Below are 20568 nucleotides of genomic sequence, written 5' to 3'. Positions count from 1 at the left end.
TGACTCTGGGTCAGTAGATAAAGGACCTCATCTGACTCTGGGTCAGTAGATAAAGGGCCTCATCTGACTCTGGGTCAGTAGATAAAGGGCTTCATCTGACTCTGGGTCAGTAGATAAAGGGTTTAATCTGACTCTGGGTCAGTAGATAAAGGGCTTCATCTGACTCTGGGTCAGTAGATAAAGGGTTTAATCTGACTCTGGGTCAGTAGATAAAGGGCCTCATCTGACTCTGGGTCAGTAGATAAAGGGCTTCATCTGACTCTGGGTCAGTAGATAAAGGGCCTCATCTGACTCTGGGTCAGTAGATAAAGGGCCTCATCTGACTCTGGGTCGGTAGATAAAGGGTTTAATCTGACTCTGGGTCAGTAGATAAAGGACCTCATCTGACTCTGGGTCAGTAGATAAAGGGCCTCATCTGACTCTGGGTCAGTAGATAAAGGGCTTCATCTGACTCTGGGTCAGTAGATAAAGGGCTTCATCTGACTCTGGGTCAGTAGATAAAAGCCTGACCTATCCTTTTAACACCACCCATAGAGACATAACACAAAAAGCATAACAGCTGTGTGAGCTCTCTAGTAGGATCAAGAGTTTTTCCTGACCTGAACTTGCTCTGTAACAGGCCAGGTTACGTTCTCAGCTCCATGTCTTCTATTCTGAAGACACTTAAAATAGATCAAGTTTGTCCTACTCTATATTTATGCAGTAGTTGCTTCTCCTAATGTTATTTTTTTGTATGTGTGTGTGTGTGTGTGTGTGTGTGTGTGTGTGTGTGTGTGTGTGTGTGTGTGTGTGTGTGTGTGTGTGTGTGTGTCCATGCAGTCCAGACGATGGACGAGGACCTGAATGCGTCTCTGGCCCAGGCTGATGAGTTATCCAGAGAGTTTACCTCTCTGTTACAGAAGGTCTCCCCCACCACCCAGTCTGTTTCTCAGGTACACACACACACACACACACACACACACACACACACACACACACACACACACACACACACACACACACACACACACACACACACACACACACACACACACACACCTCAGCTATTCAGACCCAGAGCTCAGTAACAATGCTGTGCCGTGTATGTTCTCCTCCTTCTCCTCCTCGTCTCCCTACAGACTGCCTCTGATGCTGTGATCCCCAGAGGCAAACTCCAGCCCTCAACCTCAGAGAGACAGACAGGAGGCACCAGCTCTCTCCCCTACTCCCCCAGCTCCAGCTCTCTCCCCTACTCCCCCAGCTCCAGCTCTCTCCCCTACTCCCCCAGCTCCAGCTCTCTCCCCTACACCCCCAGCTCTCTCTCCTACTCCCCCAGCTCTACCCTCCCCTACTCCCCCATCTCCAGCTCTACCCTCCCCTACTCCCCCATCTCCAGCTCTACCCTCCCCTACTCCCCCAGCTCCAACCTCTCCAACCTGGATCCCATGGTCTCCAGCCCTAAGACGATGCCCTCGTCCCCTTCCCAGGCGCAACGAGACAGATACTCTCTCTCTCCGTCCCATCATTCTGGAGGTCCTGACCCCAACTACTCCTATGGTCAGCTGACCCCTCCCAACCAATCACCTCGTACCCAGCGTCGTGCGTCTCCTTCTCCGTCTCGCCGAATGACCTACGACCGCAGCCCGCGAGGATCAATCAGCTATATTGATTCAAACCACTCCCCTCTTTCCTTTGCTCCTGGCTACGATCAATCACATCGGGGGAGGGTACAACCCTCACACTCCTTGTCCAATCTGCTGTCCCCGTATGATTCTCCTACGATGGGTCGGACATCCCCACGACTGGGCCGAAGCCACTCCCCTTGCCAGTTCAGCCAATCAGCAGCACCCAGTACCCTGCCACGTAACTTTGTGCCTTTCAGCCAATCTGGTGAGTCGCCTACTGTAGCAACAGTGCATTCAGGAAGTATTCAGACCCCTTGACTTTTTCCACATTTTGTTACGTTACAGCCTTGTTCTAAAATTTATAAAAACATTTTTTTCCCTCATCAATCTACACACAATACCCCATAATGACAAAGCGAAAACAGTTTTTTTTTTCTGCAAATGTATAAAAAAAATCAACAGAAATATGTTATTTACATAATTATTCAGACCCTTTAGTTATGGGACTAGAAATTGAGCTCAGATGCATCCTGTTTCCATTGATCATCATTGAGATGTTTCTACAACTTGATTGGAGTCCACCTGTGGTAAATTCAATTGATTGGACATGATTTGGGAAGGCACACACACCTGTCTATATAAGGTCCCACAGTTGACAGTGCATGTCAGAGCAAAAACCAAGCCATGAAGTCGAAGGAATGCTGAGACAGCATTGTGTTGAGGCACAGATCTGGGGAAGGGTACCAAAAAATGTCTGCAGCATTGAAGGTCTCCAATAACACAGTGGCCTCCATCATTCTGAAATGAAAGACTCTTCCTAGAACTGGCCGCCCGGCCAAACTGAGCAATCAGGGGAGATGGACCTTGGTCAGGGAAGTGACCCAGAACCCGATGGTCACTCCGACAGAGCTCCAGAGTTCCTCTGTGGAGATAGAAGAACCTTCCAGAAGGGCAACCATCTCTGCAGAACTCCACCAATCAGGCCTTTATGGTAGAGTGGCCAGACGGAAGCCACACCTAGGTAATATCACATGACAGCCCACTTGGAGTTTTCCGAAAGGCACCTAAAGGACTCTGACCATGAGAAACAAGATTCTCTGGTCTGATGAAACCAAGATTGAACTCTTTAGGCCTAAATGCCAAGCATCACGTCTGGAGGAAACCTGGCACCATCCCTACTTGAAGCATGGTGGTCGCAGCATCATGCTGTGGGGATGTTTTTCAGCGGCAGGGACTGGGAGACTAGTCAGGATCGAGGAAAAGATGAACGGAGCAAAGTACAGAGAGATCCTTGATGAAAACCTGCTCCAGAGCGCTCAGGACCTCAGACTGGGGCGAAGGTTCACCTTCCAACAGGACAACGACCCTAAGCACACAGCCAAGACAACGCAGGAATGGCTTCGGGACAAGTCTTTGAATGTTCTTGAGTGGCCCAGCCAGAGCCCGGACTTGAACCTGACGAACATCTCTGGAGAGACCTGAAAATAGCTGTGCAGCGACGCTCCCCATCCAACCTGACAGAGCTTGAGAGGATCTGCAGAGAAGAATGGGAGAAACTCCCCAAAATACAGGTGTGCCAAGCTTGTAGCATCATACCCAAGAAGACTCTCGGCTGTAATCGCTGCCAAAGGTGCTTCAACAAAGTACTGAGTAAAGGGTCTGAATACTTATGCAAATATGATATTTAAAAGTATATATATTAATTGCTTTGTCATTATGGGGTATTGTGTTTGAGCGGGGGAAAAAATGTTAATCTATTTTAGAATAAGGCTGTAACGTAGCAATGTGGAAAAAGTCAAGGGGTCTGAATACTTTCTGAATGCACCGTGTAGTACTATATTTAAGGGCCAGTGCAGTCAAATGTGATTTTCCTGTGTTTATTTATATATACAATACCAGTCAAAAGTTTGGACACAACTAACTCATTCAAGGGTTTTTCTTTATTTTTTACTATTTTCTACATTGTAGAATAATAGTGAAGACATCAACACTATGAAATACCACATATGGAATCATGTAGTAACCAAAAAAAGTGTTAAACAAAAATTATTCAAAGTAGCCACCCTTTGCCTTGATGACAACTTTGCACACTCTTGGCATTCTCTCAACCAGCTTCATAAGGAATGCTTTTCCAACAGTCTTGAAGGAGTTCCCACATATGCTGAGCACTTGTTGGCTGCTTTTCCTTCACTCTGCGGTCCAACTCATCCCAAACCATCTCAATTGGGGTGAGGTCAGGTGATTGTGGAGGCCAGGTCATCTGATGCAGCACTCCATCACTCTCCTTTTTGGTCAAATAGCCCTTACACAGCCTGGAGGTGTGTTGGGTCATTGTCCTGTTGAAAAACAAGTGGTGATTCCACTCAGCACAATCCGGATGGGATGGCGTATCGCTGCAGAATGCTGTGGTAGCCATGCTGGTTAAGTGTGCCTTGAATTCTAAATACACTGCTCAAAAAAATAAAGGGAACACTTAAACAACACAATGTAACCCCAAGTCAATCACACTTCTGTGAAATCAAACTGTCCACTTAGGAAGCAACACTGATTGACAATAAATTTCACATGCTGTTGTGGAAATTATAGGCAATTAGCAAGACACCCCCAATAAAGGAGTGATTCTGCAGATGGTGACCACAGACCACTTCTCAGTTCCTATGCTTCCTGGCTGATGTTTTGGTCACTTTTGAATGCTGGCAGTGCTCTCACTCTAGTGGTAGCATGAGACGGAGTCTACAACCCACACAAGTGGCTCAGGTAGTGCAGTTCATTCAGGATGGCACATCAATGCGAGCTGTGGCAAAAAGGTTTGCTGTGTCTGTCAGCGTAGTGTCCAGAGCATGGAGGCGCTACCAGGAGACAGGCCAGTACTTCAGGAGACGTGGAGGAGGCCGTAGGATGGCAACAACCCAGCAGCAGGACCGCTACCTCCGCCTTAGTGCCAGGAGGTGCACTGCCAGAGCCCTGCAAAATGACCTCCAGCAGGCCACAAATGTGCATGTGTCTGCTCAAACGGTCAGAAACAGACTCCATGAGGGTGGTATGAGGGCCCGACGTCCACAGGTGGGGGTTGTGCTTACAGCCCAATACCGTGCAGGACGTTTCGCATTTGCCAGAGAACACCAAGATTGGCAAATTCGCCACTGGCGCCCTGTGCTCTTCACAGATGAAAGCAGGTTCACACTGAGCACATGTGACAGACGTGACAGAGTCTGGAGACGCCGTGGAGAACGTTCTGCTGCCTGCAACATCCTCCAGCATGACCGGTTTGGCGATGGGTCAGTCATGGTGTGGGATGGCATTTCTTTGTGGGGCCGCACAGCCCTCCATGTGCTCGCCAGAGGTAGCCTGACTGCCATTAGGTACCGAGATGAGATCCTCAGACCCCTTGTGAGACCATATGCTGACACATGCACATTTGTGGCCTGCTGGAGGTCATTTTGCAGGGCTCTGGCAGTGCACCTCCTTGCACTAAGGCGGAGGTACCGGTCCTGCTGCTGGGTTGTTGCCCTCCTATGGCCTCCTCCACGTCTCCTGATGTACTGGCCTGTCTCCTGGTAACGCTTGCATGCTCTGGACACTACGCTGACAGACACAGCAAACCTTTTTGCCACAGTTCGCATTGATGTGCCATCCTGAATGAACTGCACTACCTGAGCCACTTGTGTGGGTTGTAGACTCCGTCTCATGCTACCACTAGAGTGAGAGCACCGCCAGCATTCAAAAGTGACCAAAACATCAGCCAGGAAGCATAGGAACTGAGAAGTGTTCTGTGGTCACCACCTGCAGAATCACTCCTGTTTTGGGGGGTGTCTTGCTAATTGCCTATAATTTCCACCTTTTGTCTATTCCATTTGCACAACAGCATGTGAAATGTATTGTCAATCAGTGTTGCTTCCTAAGTGGACAGTTTGATTTCACAGAAGTGTGATTGACTTGGAGTTACATTGTGTTGTTTAAGTGTTCCCTTTATTTTTTTGAGCAGTGTAAATCACTGACAGTGTCACCAGCAAAGCACCATCACACCTCCTCCTCCATGCTTCACGGTGGGAACCACACATGCGGAGATCATCTGTTCACCTACTCTGGGTCTTACAAAGACATGGTGGTTGGAGCCAAAAATCTCACATTTGGACTCATCAAACCAAAGGACAGATTTCCACTGGTCTAATGTCCATTGCTCGTGTTTCTTGGCACAAGCAAATCTCTTATTATTATTGGTGTCCTTTAGTTGTGGTTTCTTTGCAGCAATTCGACCATGACGGCCTGATTCACACAGTCTCCTCTGAACAGTTGATGTTGAGATGTGTCTGTTACTTGAGCTCTATGAAGCATTTATTTGGGCTGTAATTTCTGAGGCTGGTAACTCTAATGAACGTATCCTCTTCAGCAGAGGTAACTCTGGGTCTTCCTTTCCTGTGGCGGTCCTCATGAGAGCCAGTTTCATCATAGCGCTTGATGGGTTTTGCGACTGCACTTGAAGTTCTTGAAATGTTCCACATTGACTGACCTTCATGTGTTAAAGTAATGATGCACTGTCGTTTCTCTTTGCTTATTTGAGCTGTTCTTGCCGTAATATGGACTTGGTCTTTAACCAAATAGGGATATCTTCTGTATACCCCCCCACCTTTGTCACAACACAACTGATTGGCTCAAACGCATTCAGAAGGAAAGAAATTCCACAAATTAACTTTTAACAAGGCACACCTGTTAATTGAAATGAATTCCAAAGGAATTCAACCTCATGAAGCTGGTTGAGAGAATGCCAAGAGTGTGCAAAGCTGTCATCAAAGCAAAGGGTGGCTACTTTGAATAATTTTTTTAACACTTTTTTGGTTACTACATGATTCCATATGTGTCATTTCATAAGTTTGATGTCTTCACTATTATTCTACAATGTAGAAAATAGTAAAAATAAAGAAAAACCCTTGAATGAGTAGTTGTGTCCAAACTAATGACTTGTATTGTATATATAAGACATTCATACATGGTGTATATTTATACATACATAGTGTATATTTATACATACAGTATATATTTATGCATACATAGTGTATATTTATACATACATACAGTATATATTTATACATACATAGTGTATATTTATACATACATACATAGTGTATATTTATACATACATAGTGTATATTTTTACATACATAGTGTATATTTTTACATACATAGTGTATATTTTTACATACATAGTGTATATTTATACATACATACATAGTGTATATTTATACATACATAGTGTATATTTATACATACATAGTGTATATTTATACATACATAGTGTATATTTATACATACAGTGTATATTTATACACACATAGTGTATATTTATACATACATAGTGTATATTTATACAAACATAGTGTATATTTATACATATATAGTGTATATTTATACATACATACATAGTGTATATTTATACATACATAGTGTATATTTATACATACATAGTGTATATTTATACATGCATACAGTGTATATTTATACATACATACAGTGTATATTTATACATACAGTATATATTTATACATACAGTATATATTTATACATGCAGTATATATTTATACATACATAGTGTATATTTATTCATACATAGTGTATATTTATACAAACATAGTGTATATTTATACATACATAGTGTATATTTATACATACATACATAGTGTATATTTATACATACATAGTGTATATTTATACATACATAGTGTATATTTATACATGCATACAGTGTATATTTATACATACATACAGTGTATATTTATATATACAGTATATATTTATACATACAGTATATATTTATACATGCAGTATATATTTATACATACATAGTGTATATTTATTCATACATAGTGTATATTTATACATACAGTGTATATTTATTCATACAGTATATATTTATTCATACAGTATATATTTATACATACAGTATATATTTATACATATAGTGTATATTTATACATACATAGTGTATATTTATACATACATAGTGTATATTTATACATACAGTATATATTTATACATATAGTGTATATTTATACATACATACAGTGTATATTTATACATACAGTGTATATTTATACATACAGTATATATTTATACATACAGTATATATTTATACATACATAGTGTATATTTATTCATACATAGTGTATATTTATACATACAGTATATATTTATTCATACAGTATATATTTATTCATACAGTATATATTTATACATACAATATGTATACATTTTTTTACACACTATGAGTTTAGAATAAAAGTATGAAATTGTGAAAATGATGATAGTGTCCATTTAGTTTAAAGAGCTGTTTTGAAAAGAGAGTTCCTAACCTCAATTCAACAGCTAATCCTCAGGTTCCCTTCCCCATTCAGACCCAGACAGTCCTAGGATAATTCTTGCTTGAGAAATTACTCTTTGCTAATAAGCTATTGTTGTTTCTTTTTGAAGATTTTAATCAAAAACATTCACAGTAAGGTATTTAATTGTTACCCGGAAATTATTTGTTATTGAGATAAAAATGGCTGCATTGGAACTTTAATGTAATTTAGTCAACACAGGTTCTGGAAGTGTAGTGAATGCTTCACAATTCTTTAGTACGTGCCACTACACTGACTCCATGTGCCACTACACTGACTCCATGTGCCACTACACTGACTCCATGTGCCACTACACTGACTCCATGTGCCACTACACTGACTCCATGTGCCACTACACTGACTCCATGTGCCACTACACTGACTCCATGTGCCACTACATTGACTCCATGTGCCACTATATTGACTCTTTAGTACGTGTCACTATATTGACTCCATGTGCCACTACACTGACTCCATGTGCCACTACACTGACTCCATGTGTCACTGCATTGACTCTTTAGTACGTGTCACTACACTGACTCCATGTGCCACTATATTGACTCTTTAGTACGTGTCACTACACTGACTCCATGTGCCACTACACTGACTCCATGTGCCACTACACTGACTCCATGTGCCACTATATTGACTCTTTAGTATGTGCCACTACATTGACTCCATGTGCCACTATATTGACTCTTTAGTACGTGCCACTACACTGACTCCATGTGCCACTACACTGACTCCATGTGTCACAACACTGACTCCATGTGCCACTACACTGACTCTTTAGTACGTGTCACTACACTGACTCTTTAGTACGTGCCACTACACTGACTCCATGTGCCACTACACTGACTCCATGTGACACTACACTGACTCCATGTGCCACTACACTGACTCCATGTGCCACTATATTGACTCTTTAGTACGTGCCACTATATTGACTCTTTAGTACGTGCCACTACACTGACTCCATGTGCCACTACACTGACTCCATGTGCCACTGCATTGACTCTTTAGTACGTGTCACTACACTGACTCCATGTGTCACTACATTGACTCTTAAGTACGTGTCACTACATTGACTCTTTAGTACGTGCCACTACCCTGACTCCATGTGCCACTACACTGAGTCCATGTGCCACTACACTGACTCCATGTGCCACTACACTGACTCCATGTGTCACTACACTGACTCCATGTGCCACTACACTGACTCCATGTGCCACTACACTGACTCCATGTGCCACTACACTGACTCCATGTGCCACTACACTGACTCCATATGTCACTACACTGACTCCATGTGCCACTACACTGACTCTTTAGTACGTGCCACTACACTGACTCCATGTGCCACTACACTGACTCCATGTGCCACTACACTGACTCCATGTGCCACTACACTGACTTCATGTGTCACTACATTGACTCCATGTGCCACTACATTGACTCTTTAGTACGTGTCACTACACTGACTCCATGTGTCACTACATTGACTCTTTAGTACGTGTCACTACACTGACTCCATGTGCCACTACACTGACTCCATGTGCCACTATATTGACTCTTTAGTACGTGCCACTACACTGACTCCATGTGTCACTACATTGACTCCATGTGCCACTACATTGACTCTTTAGTACGTGTCACTACACTGACTCCATGTGTCACTACATTGACTCTTTAGTACGTGTCACTACACTGACTCCATGTGCCACTACATTGACTCCATGTGCCACTATATTGACTCTTTAGTACGTGCCACTACACTGACTCCATGTGCCACTACACTGACTCCATGTGCCACTATATTGACTCTTTAGTATGTGCCACTACACTGACTCCATGTGTCACTACATTGACTCCATGTGCCACTATATTGACTCTTTAGTATGGGCCACTACATTGACTCCATGTGCCACTATATTGACTCTTTAGTACGTGCCACTACACTGACGCCATGTGCCACTACACTGACTCCATGTGTCACTACATTGACTCTTTAATACGTGTCACAACACTGACTCCATGTGCCACTATATTGACTCTTTAGTATGTGCCACTACACTGACTCTTTAGTACGTGTCACTACATTGACTCTTTAGTACGTGCCACTACATTGACTCCATGTGCCACTACACTGACTCCATGTGCCACTATATTGACTCTTTAGTACGTGCCACTACACTGACTCCGTGTGCCACTACACTGACTCCATGTGTCACTACATTGACTCTTTAGTACGTGTCACTGCATTGACTCTTTAGTACGTGTCACTATATTGACTCTTTAGTACGTGTCACTGCATTGACTCTTTAGTACGTGTCACTATATTGACTCTTTAGTACGTGTCACTGCATTGACTCTTTAGTACGTGTCACTATATTGACTCTTTAGTACGTGTCACTGCATTGACTCTTTAGTACGTGTCACTATATTGACTCTTTAGTACGTGTCACTGCATTGACTCTTTAGTACGTGCCACTACACTGACTCCATGTGCCACTGCATTGACTCTTTAGTACGTGTCACTACACTGACTCCATGTGCCACTACACTGACTCCATGTGCCACTACACACATAGACAGGAGCATTTCTACATTTCTCAGTAATCTGAATGAGTTAATATGACTGTTAGCTTTTATTCTCTCTCCAGATGAAGTCATGCAGAGACATAAGAGCCCAGGTAAATGGAATGAGACCGATCTGGACGTGGCGTCTCATAAGAAGAAACCCCACCACGCCTACGACAGTAAGGCCTCACACACACACACACACACACACACACACACACACACACACACACACACACACACACACACACACACACACCTACGACAGTCAGGCCTCAACACACACACACCTACGACAGTCAGGCCTCAACACACACACACATCTCCCTGTTGTTAACCTAGCATCTCCTTGTTGTTAACCTAGCATCTCCCTGTTGTTAACCTAGCATCTCCTTGTTGTTAACCTAGCATCTCCCTGTTGTTAACCTAGCATCTCCCTGTTGTTAACCTACCACCTGTCTGTTGTTAACCTAGCATCTCCTTGTTGTTAACCTAGCATCTCCTTGTTGTTAACCTAGCATCTCCTTGTTGTTAACCTAGCATCTCCTTGTTGTTAACCTAGCATCTCCTTGTTGTTAACCTAGCATCTCCTTGTTGTTAACCTAGCATCTCCTTGTTGTTAACCTAGCATCTCCCTGTTGTTAACCTACCACCTGTCTGTTGTTAACCTAGCATCTCCTTGTTGTTAACCTAGCATCTCCTTGTTGTTAACCTAGCATCTCCTTGTTGTTAACCTAGCATCTCCTTGTTGTTAACCTAGCATCTCCTTGTTGTTAACCTAGCATCTCCCTGTTGTTAACCTAGCATCTCCTTGTTGTTAACCTACCACCTGTCTGTTGTTAACCTAGCATCTCCTTGTTGTTAACCTAGCATCTCCCTGTTGTTAACCTAGCATCTCCTTGTTGTTAACCTAGCATCTCCCTGTTGTTAACCTAGCATCTCCTTGTTGTTAACCTAGCATCTCCCTGTTGTTAACCTATCATCTCCTTGTTGTTAACCTAGCATCTCCTTGTTGTTAACCTAGCATCTCCCTGTTGTTAACCTGGCATCTCCCTGTTGTTAACCTAGCATCTCCTTGTTGTTAACCTAGCATCTCCTTGTTGTTAACCTGGCATCTCCCTGTTGTTAACCTACCACCTGTCTGTTGTTAACCTACCACCTGTCTGTTGTTAACCTAGCATCTCCTTGTTGTTAACCTACCATCTCCTTGTTGTTAACCTAGCATCTCCCTGTTGTTAACCTGGCATCTCCCTGTTGTTAACCTACCACCTGTCTGTTGTTAACCTATCATCTCCTTGTTGTTAACCTATCATCTCCTTGTTGTTAACCTAGCATCTCCTTGTTGTTAACCTAGCATCTCCTTGTTGTTAACCTAGCATCTCCTTGTTGTTAACCTGGCATCTCCCTGTTGCTAACCTACCACCTGTCTGTTGTTAACCTATCATCTCCTTGTTGTTAACCTAGCATCTCCTTGTTGTTAACATAGCATCTCCTTGTTGTTAACCTGGCATCTCCTTGTTGTTAACCTAGCATCTCCTTGTTGTTAACCTAGCATCTCCTTGTTGTTAACCTACCATCTCCTTGTTGTTAACCTACCATCTCCTTGTTGTTAACCTATCATCTCCTTGTTGTTAACCTACCATCTCCTTGTTGTTAACCTACCATCTCCTTGTTGTTAACCTACCATCTCCTTGTTGTTAACCTACCATCTCCTTGTTGTTAACCTACCATCTCCTTGTTGTTAACCTAGCATCTCCCTGTTGTTAACCTACCACCTGTCTGTTGTTAACCTACCACCTGTCTGTTGTTAACCTACCATCTCCTTGTTGTTAACCTACCATCTGTCTGTTGTTAACCTAGCATCTCCTTGTTGTTAACCTAGCATTTCCCTGTTGTTAACCTACCACCTGTCTGTTGTTAACCTAGCATCTCCCTGTTGTTAACCTACCACCTGTCTGTTGTTAACCTAGCATCTCCTTGTTGTTAACCTAGCATCTCCTTGTTGTTAACCTAGCATCTCCTTGTTGTTAACCTACCACCTGTCTGTTGTTAACCTAGCATCTCCTTGTTGTTAACCTAGCATCTCCTTGTTGTTAACCTAGCATCTCCTTGTTGTTAACCTAGCATCTCCCTGTTGTTAACCTACCACCTGTCTGTTGTTAACCTAGCATCTCCTTGTTGTTAACCTAGCATCTCCTTGTTGTTAACCTAGCATCTCCTTGTTGTTAACCTAGCATCTCCCTGTTGTTAACCTACCACCTGTCTGTTGTTAACCTAGCATCTCCTTGTTGTTAACCTAGCATCTCCTTGTTGTTAACCTAGCATCTCCTTGTTGTTAACCTAGCATCTCCTTGTTGTTAACCTAGCATCTCCTTGTTGTTAACCTAGCATCTCCCTGTTGTTAACCTAGCATCTCCTTGTTGTTAACCTACCATCTCCTTGTTGTTAACCTAGCATCTCCTTGTTGTTAACCTAGCATCTCCTTGTTGTTAACCTAGCATCTCCTTGTTGTTAACCTAGCATCTCCCTGTTGTTAACCTAGCATCTCCTTGTTGTTAACCTAGCATCTCCTTGTTGCAGAGACTGAGTGGCTGAGACCGTTGGTGCCAAACACCAACTGGAGAGAATCTAACCTGGATGGCCCTTCCTCTTCCAAGAAGGTAGTTAGTGTGTGTGCGTGTGTGTGTGTGTGTGTGTGTGTGTGTGTGTGTGTGTGTGTGTGTGTGTGTGTGTGTGTGTGTGTGTGTGTGTGTGTGTGTGTGTGTGTGTGTGTGTGTGTGTGTGTGTGTGTGTGTGTGTGTGTGTGTGTGTGCGCTCAGGCGTTTTGTTTGTTAATAATCATCTCTCTCTCGCTGGTATACTTTATTGACATGGAAAGTTAAATTGCTTAAATTGTCATGTATAGCAATGATGGTCAGATGAACAGAATCTGTCTCTGTCTCTCTCTCTCTCTCTCTCTCTCTCTCTCTCTCTCTCTCTCTCTCTCCCTGTCCCTCTCTCTCTCTGTCTCTCTCTGTCCCTCTCTCTCTCTCTCTCTCTCTGTCTCTCTCTGTCCCTCTCTCTCTCTCTCTCTGTCTCTCTCTCTCTGTCTCTCTGTCTCTCTCTCTGTCTCTCTCTTTGTCTCTCTCTTTGTCTCTCTGTCTCTCTCTCTCTCTCTTTGTCTCTTTGTCTCTCTGCCCCCTTTTCATTCCCTCCAGGACACCCTCCCTCGTTCCCACCAGCCCACCCACGCATCTCTCCCCCGTAACACCCGTATTACTGTCCCTCCTGACTCGTCCTCCCTCTACCACGCCCCTCCCCAACCAATCATATCCCGTATCTCCATCCCCCCCTGCTCCTCCTCCTCCCAGCCCCCCCGTCAGCACAGACCCATCCCTCTCTCCGTCATCATGCGGCTCCAGAACCCCTACTGGGCCTCGTCTGCCATTCACCCCCGGGCCCTGGGGCCCGAGAGGGACGTGGCTCTGTACCGCCAGGCTGTACCCAGGGAGTATAGGGATTACCTAGAGTACAGAGAGCCACAGACCCAGCCACAGACCCAGCCACAGACCCGTGAGCTCAAGCAGCCAGCCTACCACGGGGAAGGTATAGTATCTACACGAACATAGACTCTACTCTCACAATCTAACCGGTTATGCGTGGTCACCCGCCTGTGTGTAATTCTGTCCATCCGTCCATCTGTATGTTCTCTCTTCTCCCACAGTGCTGAAACCAGGTGATGTTGACATTGAGTTGGAGCGACTGGACCCGATTCATCAAAGTCCCACGGCCCCTGACCCAGCTCTCCCAGAGAGAGAGAGGGAGACAGAGATAGGAGGAGGAGGAGGAGAATCCCAGGTGGTGGCCCCCAGGCCCCTCAGCCCGTCCAAGCTGCAGCCAGTGGTGGCTCCAGAGAGCCCAGATGTCCCTGACATGGAAGAACTGTTCCGGATCCGCTCTGAGATCCCCCGGGCCCTGAGGAGACGCGGCTCTGTGACCCCTATCTCCAAAGTTAACCCAAACCCTGAACCAGGATCACAAGGTTAGGAAATGACTTCTAATATACAATTACTTTGCATAAGAATTTGACACAAAAGGGGACCAGCGATGTGAGTGACAATGACGGAGTGAATGGTTGGCAACAAAGAAAGTTCACTATCAAACTGTTTTACTCTCATTCTATTAAATTTGTCCTTTTTTATTATTATTTAATTTTTATCCCCTTTTCTCCCCAATTTTCGTGGTATCCAATCGCTAGTAATTACTATCTTGTCTCATCGCTACAACTCCCGTACGGGCTCGGGAGAGACGAAGGTCGAAAGCCATGCGTCCTCCGAAGCACAACCCAACCAAGCCGCACTGCTTCTTTAACACAGCGCGCCTCCAACCAGGAAGCCAGCCGCACCAATGTGTCGGAGGAAACACCGTGCACCTGGCCCCCTTGGTTAGCGCGCACTGCGCCCGGCCCGCCACAGGGGTCGCTGGGGCGCGATGAGACAAGGATATCCCTACCGGCCAAACCCTCCCTACCCCGGACGACGCTATGCCAATTGTACGTCGCCCCACGGACCTCCCGGTCGCGGCCGGCTGCGACAGAGCCTGGGCGCGAACCCAGAGACTCTGGAGGCATCATTCTATTCATTAAAGTTGTATGTATCTACAGCCTCCCCGACTGATCACGTTATCAATACTCACCCTGTAGAATCTCCTGCTGATCACGTTATCAATACTCACCCTGTAGAATCTCCTGCTGATCACGTTATCAATACTCACCCTGTAGAATCTCCTGCTGATCACGTTATCAATACTCACCCTGTAGAATCTCCTGCTGATCACGTTATCAATACTCACCCTGTAGAATCTCCTGCTGATCACGTTATCAATACTCACCCTGTAGAATCTCCTGCTGATCACGTTATCAATACTCACCCTGTAGAATCTCCTGCTGATCACGTTATCAATACTCACCCTGTAGAATCTCCTGCTGATCACGTTATCAATACTCACCCTGTAGAATCTCCTGCTGATCACGTTATCAATACTCACCCTGTAGAATCTCCTGCTGATCACGTTATCAATACTCACCCTGTAGAATCTCCTGCTGATCACGTTATCAATACTCACCCTGTAGAATCTCCTGCTGATCACGTTATCAATACTCACCCTGTAGAATCTCCTGCTGATCACGTTATCAATACTCACCCTGTAGAATCTCCTGCTGATCACGTTATCAATACTCACCCTGTAGAATCTCCTGCTGATCACGTTATCAATACTCATCCTGTAGAATCTCCTGCTGATCACGTTATCAATACTCATCCTGTAGAATCTCCTGCTGATCACGTTATCAATACTCACCCTGTAGAATCTCCTGCTGATCACGTTATCAATACTCACCCTGTAGAATCTCCTGCTGATCACGTTATCAATACTCACCCTGTAGAATCTCCTGCTGATCACGTTATCAATACTCACCCTGTAGAATCTCCCGCTGATCACGTTATCAATACTCACCCTGTAGAATCTCCCGCTGATCACGTTATCAATACTCACCCTGTAGAATCTCCCGCTGATCACGTTATCAATACTCACCCTGTAGAATCTCCTGCTGATCACGTTATCAATACTCACCCTGTAGAATCTCCTGCTGATCACGTTATCAATACTCACCCTGTAGAATCTCCCGCTGATCACGTTATCAATACTCATCCTGTAGAATCTCCCGCTGATCACGTTATCAATACTCACCCTGTAGAATCTCCTGCTGATCACGTTATCAATACTCACCCTGTAGAATCTCCTGCTGATCACGTTATCAATACTCATCCTGTAGAATCTCCTGCTGATCACGTTATCAATACTCACCCTGTAGAATCTCCTGCTGATCACGTTATCAATACTCACCCTGTAGAATCTCCTGCTGATCACGTTATCAATACTCATCCTGTAGAATCTCCTGCTGATCACGTTATCAATACTCACCCTGTAGAATCTCCTGCTGATCACGTTATCAATACGGCGCTGGGCTTATGAATTTGTTTAATTTTCGAAAGCGTCTGCATGTGTGTGCACGATGTTGTGGTAACCTTGTGACCCTTTGACCCTAGTCCCTGGCCAGCCCCAGAAGAAGCCAGCCAACCTGCAGCCGGATCACAATCGGAAACAGTACAAACAGATCATGAATAAACTTTTCCGGCGGAAGGGGTTGACGGGCCAGCAAGGGGGGGAGATGAGGAGTGACTACAGCTCGTCCTCAGACGGAGAAGGGGACAGCTCTACATCCCTCTCCCCTGTCACTAACCCGGTCCCTGACCCTGAACCTGCCTCGCCAGAGTACAGGGTATGACAGGACACGTTTCTTCTCTTTGCTTTCTGTTGTTGTGACTATGTTACAGTGACGTGTGTCAAGATGTTTTAAATGTACAGTACCAGTCAGAACTATTGGACACACCTACTCAATTCCAGGGTTTAATTTTCTTGATTTTTACTATTTTCTACATTGTAGAATAATAGTGAAGACATCAAAACTATGAAATAACACATATGGAATCATGCAGTAACCCGAAAAGTTTGAAACAAATTAAAATATATGTTATATTTTAGATTCTTCAAAGTAGCCACCCTTTTACCTTGATGACAGCTTTGCACACTCTTGGCATTCTCTCAACCAACTTTCCAACCGTCTTGAAGGAGTTCCCACATATGCTGAGCACGTGTTGGCTGCTTTTCCTTCACTCTGCGGTCCAACTCATCCCAAGCCATCTCAATTGGGTTGAGGTCATGACAGTGTCACCAGCAAAGCACCATCACACTTCCTCTTCCATGCTTCACGGTGGGAACCACACATGCAGAGATCATCCGTTCACCTACTCTTTAAAAAAACAAAACTATTTTTATTTTATTTTATTTAACCTTTATTTAACCAGGTAGGCCAGTTGAGAACAAGTTCTCGTTTACAACTGTGACCTGGCCAAGATAAAGCAAAGCAGTGCGACACAAACAACAACACAGAGTTACACATGGAATAAACAAACAAACAGTCAATAATACAGTAGAACAAATCTATATACAGTGTGTGTAAATGAGGTAAGAAAAGGGAGGTAAGGCAATAAATAGGCCATGGTGGCGAAATAATTACAATATAGCAATTAAACACTGGAATGGTAGATGTGCAGAATATGAATGTGCAAGAAGAGATACTGGGGTGCAAAGGAGCAAGATAAATAAATAAATACAGTATGGGGATGAGGTAGTTGGATGGGTTATTTACAGATGAGCTATTTACAGATGAGCTATGCTTTGTTGCGAAATAGGAAGCCGATTCTAGACTTAATTTTTGATTGGAGATGCTTAATGTGAGTCTGGAAGGAGAGTTTACAGTCTAACCAGATACCTAGAATATGTGGACAACTACAAATACCTAAGTCAGAGCCGTCCAGAGTAGTGATGCTGGACGGGCGGGCAGGTGCGGGCAGCGATCGGTTGAAGAGCAGGCATTTAGTATTACTTGTATTTAAGAGCAATTGGAGGCCACGGAAGGAGAGTTGTATGGCATTGAAGCTCGCCTGGAGGGTTGTTAACACAGTGTCCAAAGAAGGGCCAGAAGTATACAGAATGGTGTCATCTGCGTAGAGGTGGATCAGAGAATCACCAGCAACGAGAGCAACATCTGCGTCTCACAAAGACACGGCGGTTGGAACCAAAAATCTCAAATTTGGACTCATCAGACCAAAGGACAGATTTCCACCGGCCTAATGTCCATTGATCGTGTTTCTTGGCCCAAGCAAGTCTCTTCTTATTATTGGTGTCCTTTAGTAGTGGTTTCTTTGCAGCAATTCGACCATGAAGACCTGATTCACGCAGTCTCCTCTGAACAGTTCATGTTGAGATGTGTCTGTTACTTGAACTCTGTGAAGCATTTATTTGGGCTGCAATCTGAGGCTGGTAACTCTAATGAACTTATCCTCTTCAGCAGAGGTAACTCTGGGTCTTCCTTTCCTGTGGTGGTCCTCATGAGAGCCAGTTTCATCATAGCGCTTGATGGTTTTTGCGACTGCACTTGAAGAAACGGTCAAAGTTCTTGAAATGTTCCACATTGACTGACCTTCATGTGTTAAATTAATGATGGACTGTCTAATCTCTTTGCTTAATTGAGATGTTCTTGCCATAATATGTACTTGGTGTTTTACCAAGTAGGGCTAACTTCGGTATACCACCCATCCCTTGTCACAACACAACTGATTGGCTCAAACACATTAAGAAGGAAAGAAATTCCACAAATTAACTTTTAACAAGGCACACCTGTTAATTGAAATGCATTCCAGCTGACTACCTCATGAAGCTGGTTGAGAGAATGCCAAAAGTGTGCAAAGCTTTCATCAATGCAAAGGATGGCAACTTTGAAGAATCTCAAATATAAATATAAAATATATTTTGATTTGTTTAACACTTCTTTATGGTTACTACATGATTCCATGTGTGTTATTTCATAGTTTTGATGTCTTCACTATTATACTACAATGTAGAAAATAGTACAATTTATTTAATTTTTTTACTTGAATGAGTAGATGTGTCCAAACTTTTGGCTGGTACTCTAGATGTTGCTTGATTCCATGTATGAAACAGTCCCATTGTCAGTGAACTGATCCAGTTAGTGGAAGGTTTTCACTAATAATAGTCACATGCATTTTAAACAAATACTTCTTGGGCATGTTTCTCCATCTCGATGTTACTACGTCTGTATCTAATAAGGGAAAAGTTAAGGTAATATGTTGTGGTACTCTTCCATCTTCCCAGGGGTACAATTCCATCCTGCGTCGGGCCAGTCGGGAACGAGGGGATTCTGGTCAGAGGGCTCGGCTCAGCCCTCTGGTTCTACTGCTGGACGGGTCACTGGTGGGGGAACTGGACACTGTTCAGAGGGCCGTGCAGGAGGTAGGGGGAACTGGACACTATTCAGAGGGCCGTGCAGGAGGTGGGGGGAACTGGACACTGTTCAGGGGGCTGTGCAGGAGGTGGGGGGAACTGGACACTGTTCAGAGGGCCGTGCAGGAGGTAGGGGGGATGGGTGCAGGAGGTGAGGGGGTTGGGTGCAGGAGGTGAGGGGGTTGGGTGCAGGAGGTGAGGGGGATGGGTGCAGGAGGTGAGGGGGATGGGTGCAGGAGGTGAGGAGGATGGGTGCAGGAGGTAGAGGAGGATGGGTGCAGGAGGTGAGGAGGATGGGTGCAGGAGGTAGGGGGATGGGTGCAGGAGGTGAGGAGGATGGGTGCAGGAGGTGAGGGGGATTGGTGCAGGAGGCGAGGGGGATGGGTGCAGGAGGTGAGGAGGATGGTTACAGGAGGTAGGGTGGTTGGGTGCAGGAGGTAGAGGAGGATGGGTGCAGGAGGTGAGGAGGATGGGTGCAGGAGGTGAGGGGGATGGGTGCAGGAGGTGAGGGGGATGGGTTGCAGGAGGTGAGGGGGGTTGGCTGCAGGAGGTAGGGGGGTGGGTGCAGGAGGTGAGGGGGTTGGTTGCAGGAGGTGAGGAGGATGGGTACAGGAGGTGAGGAGGATGGGTACAGGAGGTGAGGAGGATGGGTACAGGAGGTAGGGTCTGTTGTGGACCCAAATAAAGCATTCAGTGTGTGTTGACAGCAAGCATGAGGTTCACCCCTGCGTGGTCTGTGACCTGTAGATGAGTGACCCGAGCCAGCCGAACGACGAGGGCATCACAGCCCTCCATAACGCCATCTGTGGAGGTCACTACAGCGTGGTGGACTTCCTGGTTCGTATAGGAGCCAACGTCTCCGCCCCAGACAGCCACGGATGGTAACTTCATTATCGTCTGCCCTTTTAACTGGCTTATGTCCCTGTTAGCTTCCTTCTTCTACATAATAATGGCACGCTGCTGGCCATTATTCCTTATGGCCAACAGCGTGCCACCCTGCATCCCACTTTCTGACATTGCCCAACACAGTGCCGTCTTTCGGATGGGACGTTAAACGGGTGTCCTGACTCTCTGTTGTCACTAAAGATCCCATGGCACTTATCGTA

At 44.9% G+C, this 20568-nt stretch overlaps 1 protein-coding gene across 2 annotated transcripts in view; it reads left to right on the top strand.

Annotated features, from left to right (window-relative positions):
• The window catches only part of ppp1r13l (protein phosphatase 1, regulatory subunit 13 like), a 77827-nt gene that overhangs the window by 50421 nt on the left and 6838 nt on the right, over nucleotides 1–20568 (top strand). For both annotated transcript variants that reach the window (XM_055895173.1, XM_055895174.1), the window contains exons 3-11: nucleotides 820–932; nucleotides 1119–1869; nucleotides 10642–10737; nucleotides 13139–13218; nucleotides 13756–14143; nucleotides 14262–14579; nucleotides 16645–16877; nucleotides 19334–19471; nucleotides 20210–20343. In XM_055895173.1, coding sequence (XP_055751148.1) covers nucleotides 820–932; nucleotides 1119–1869; nucleotides 10642–10737; nucleotides 13139–13218; nucleotides 13756–14143; nucleotides 14262–14579; nucleotides 16645–16877; nucleotides 19334–19471; nucleotides 20210–20343 — 2251 coding nt within the window. The remainder of the gene's footprint in view (nucleotides 1–819; nucleotides 933–1118; nucleotides 1870–10641; nucleotides 10738–13138; nucleotides 13219–13755; nucleotides 14144–14261; nucleotides 14580–16644; nucleotides 16878–19333; nucleotides 19472–20209; nucleotides 20344–20568) is intronic.

Source organism: Salvelinus fontinalis, chromosome 33, assembly GCF_029448725.1.
Source record: "Salvelinus fontinalis isolate EN_2023a chromosome 33, ASM2944872v1, whole genome shotgun sequence".
Lineage (NCBI taxonomy): Eukaryota > Metazoa > Chordata > Actinopteri > Salmoniformes > Salmonidae > Salvelinus > Salvelinus fontinalis.
This window is presented reverse-complemented; position numbering and strand designations above follow the sequence as displayed.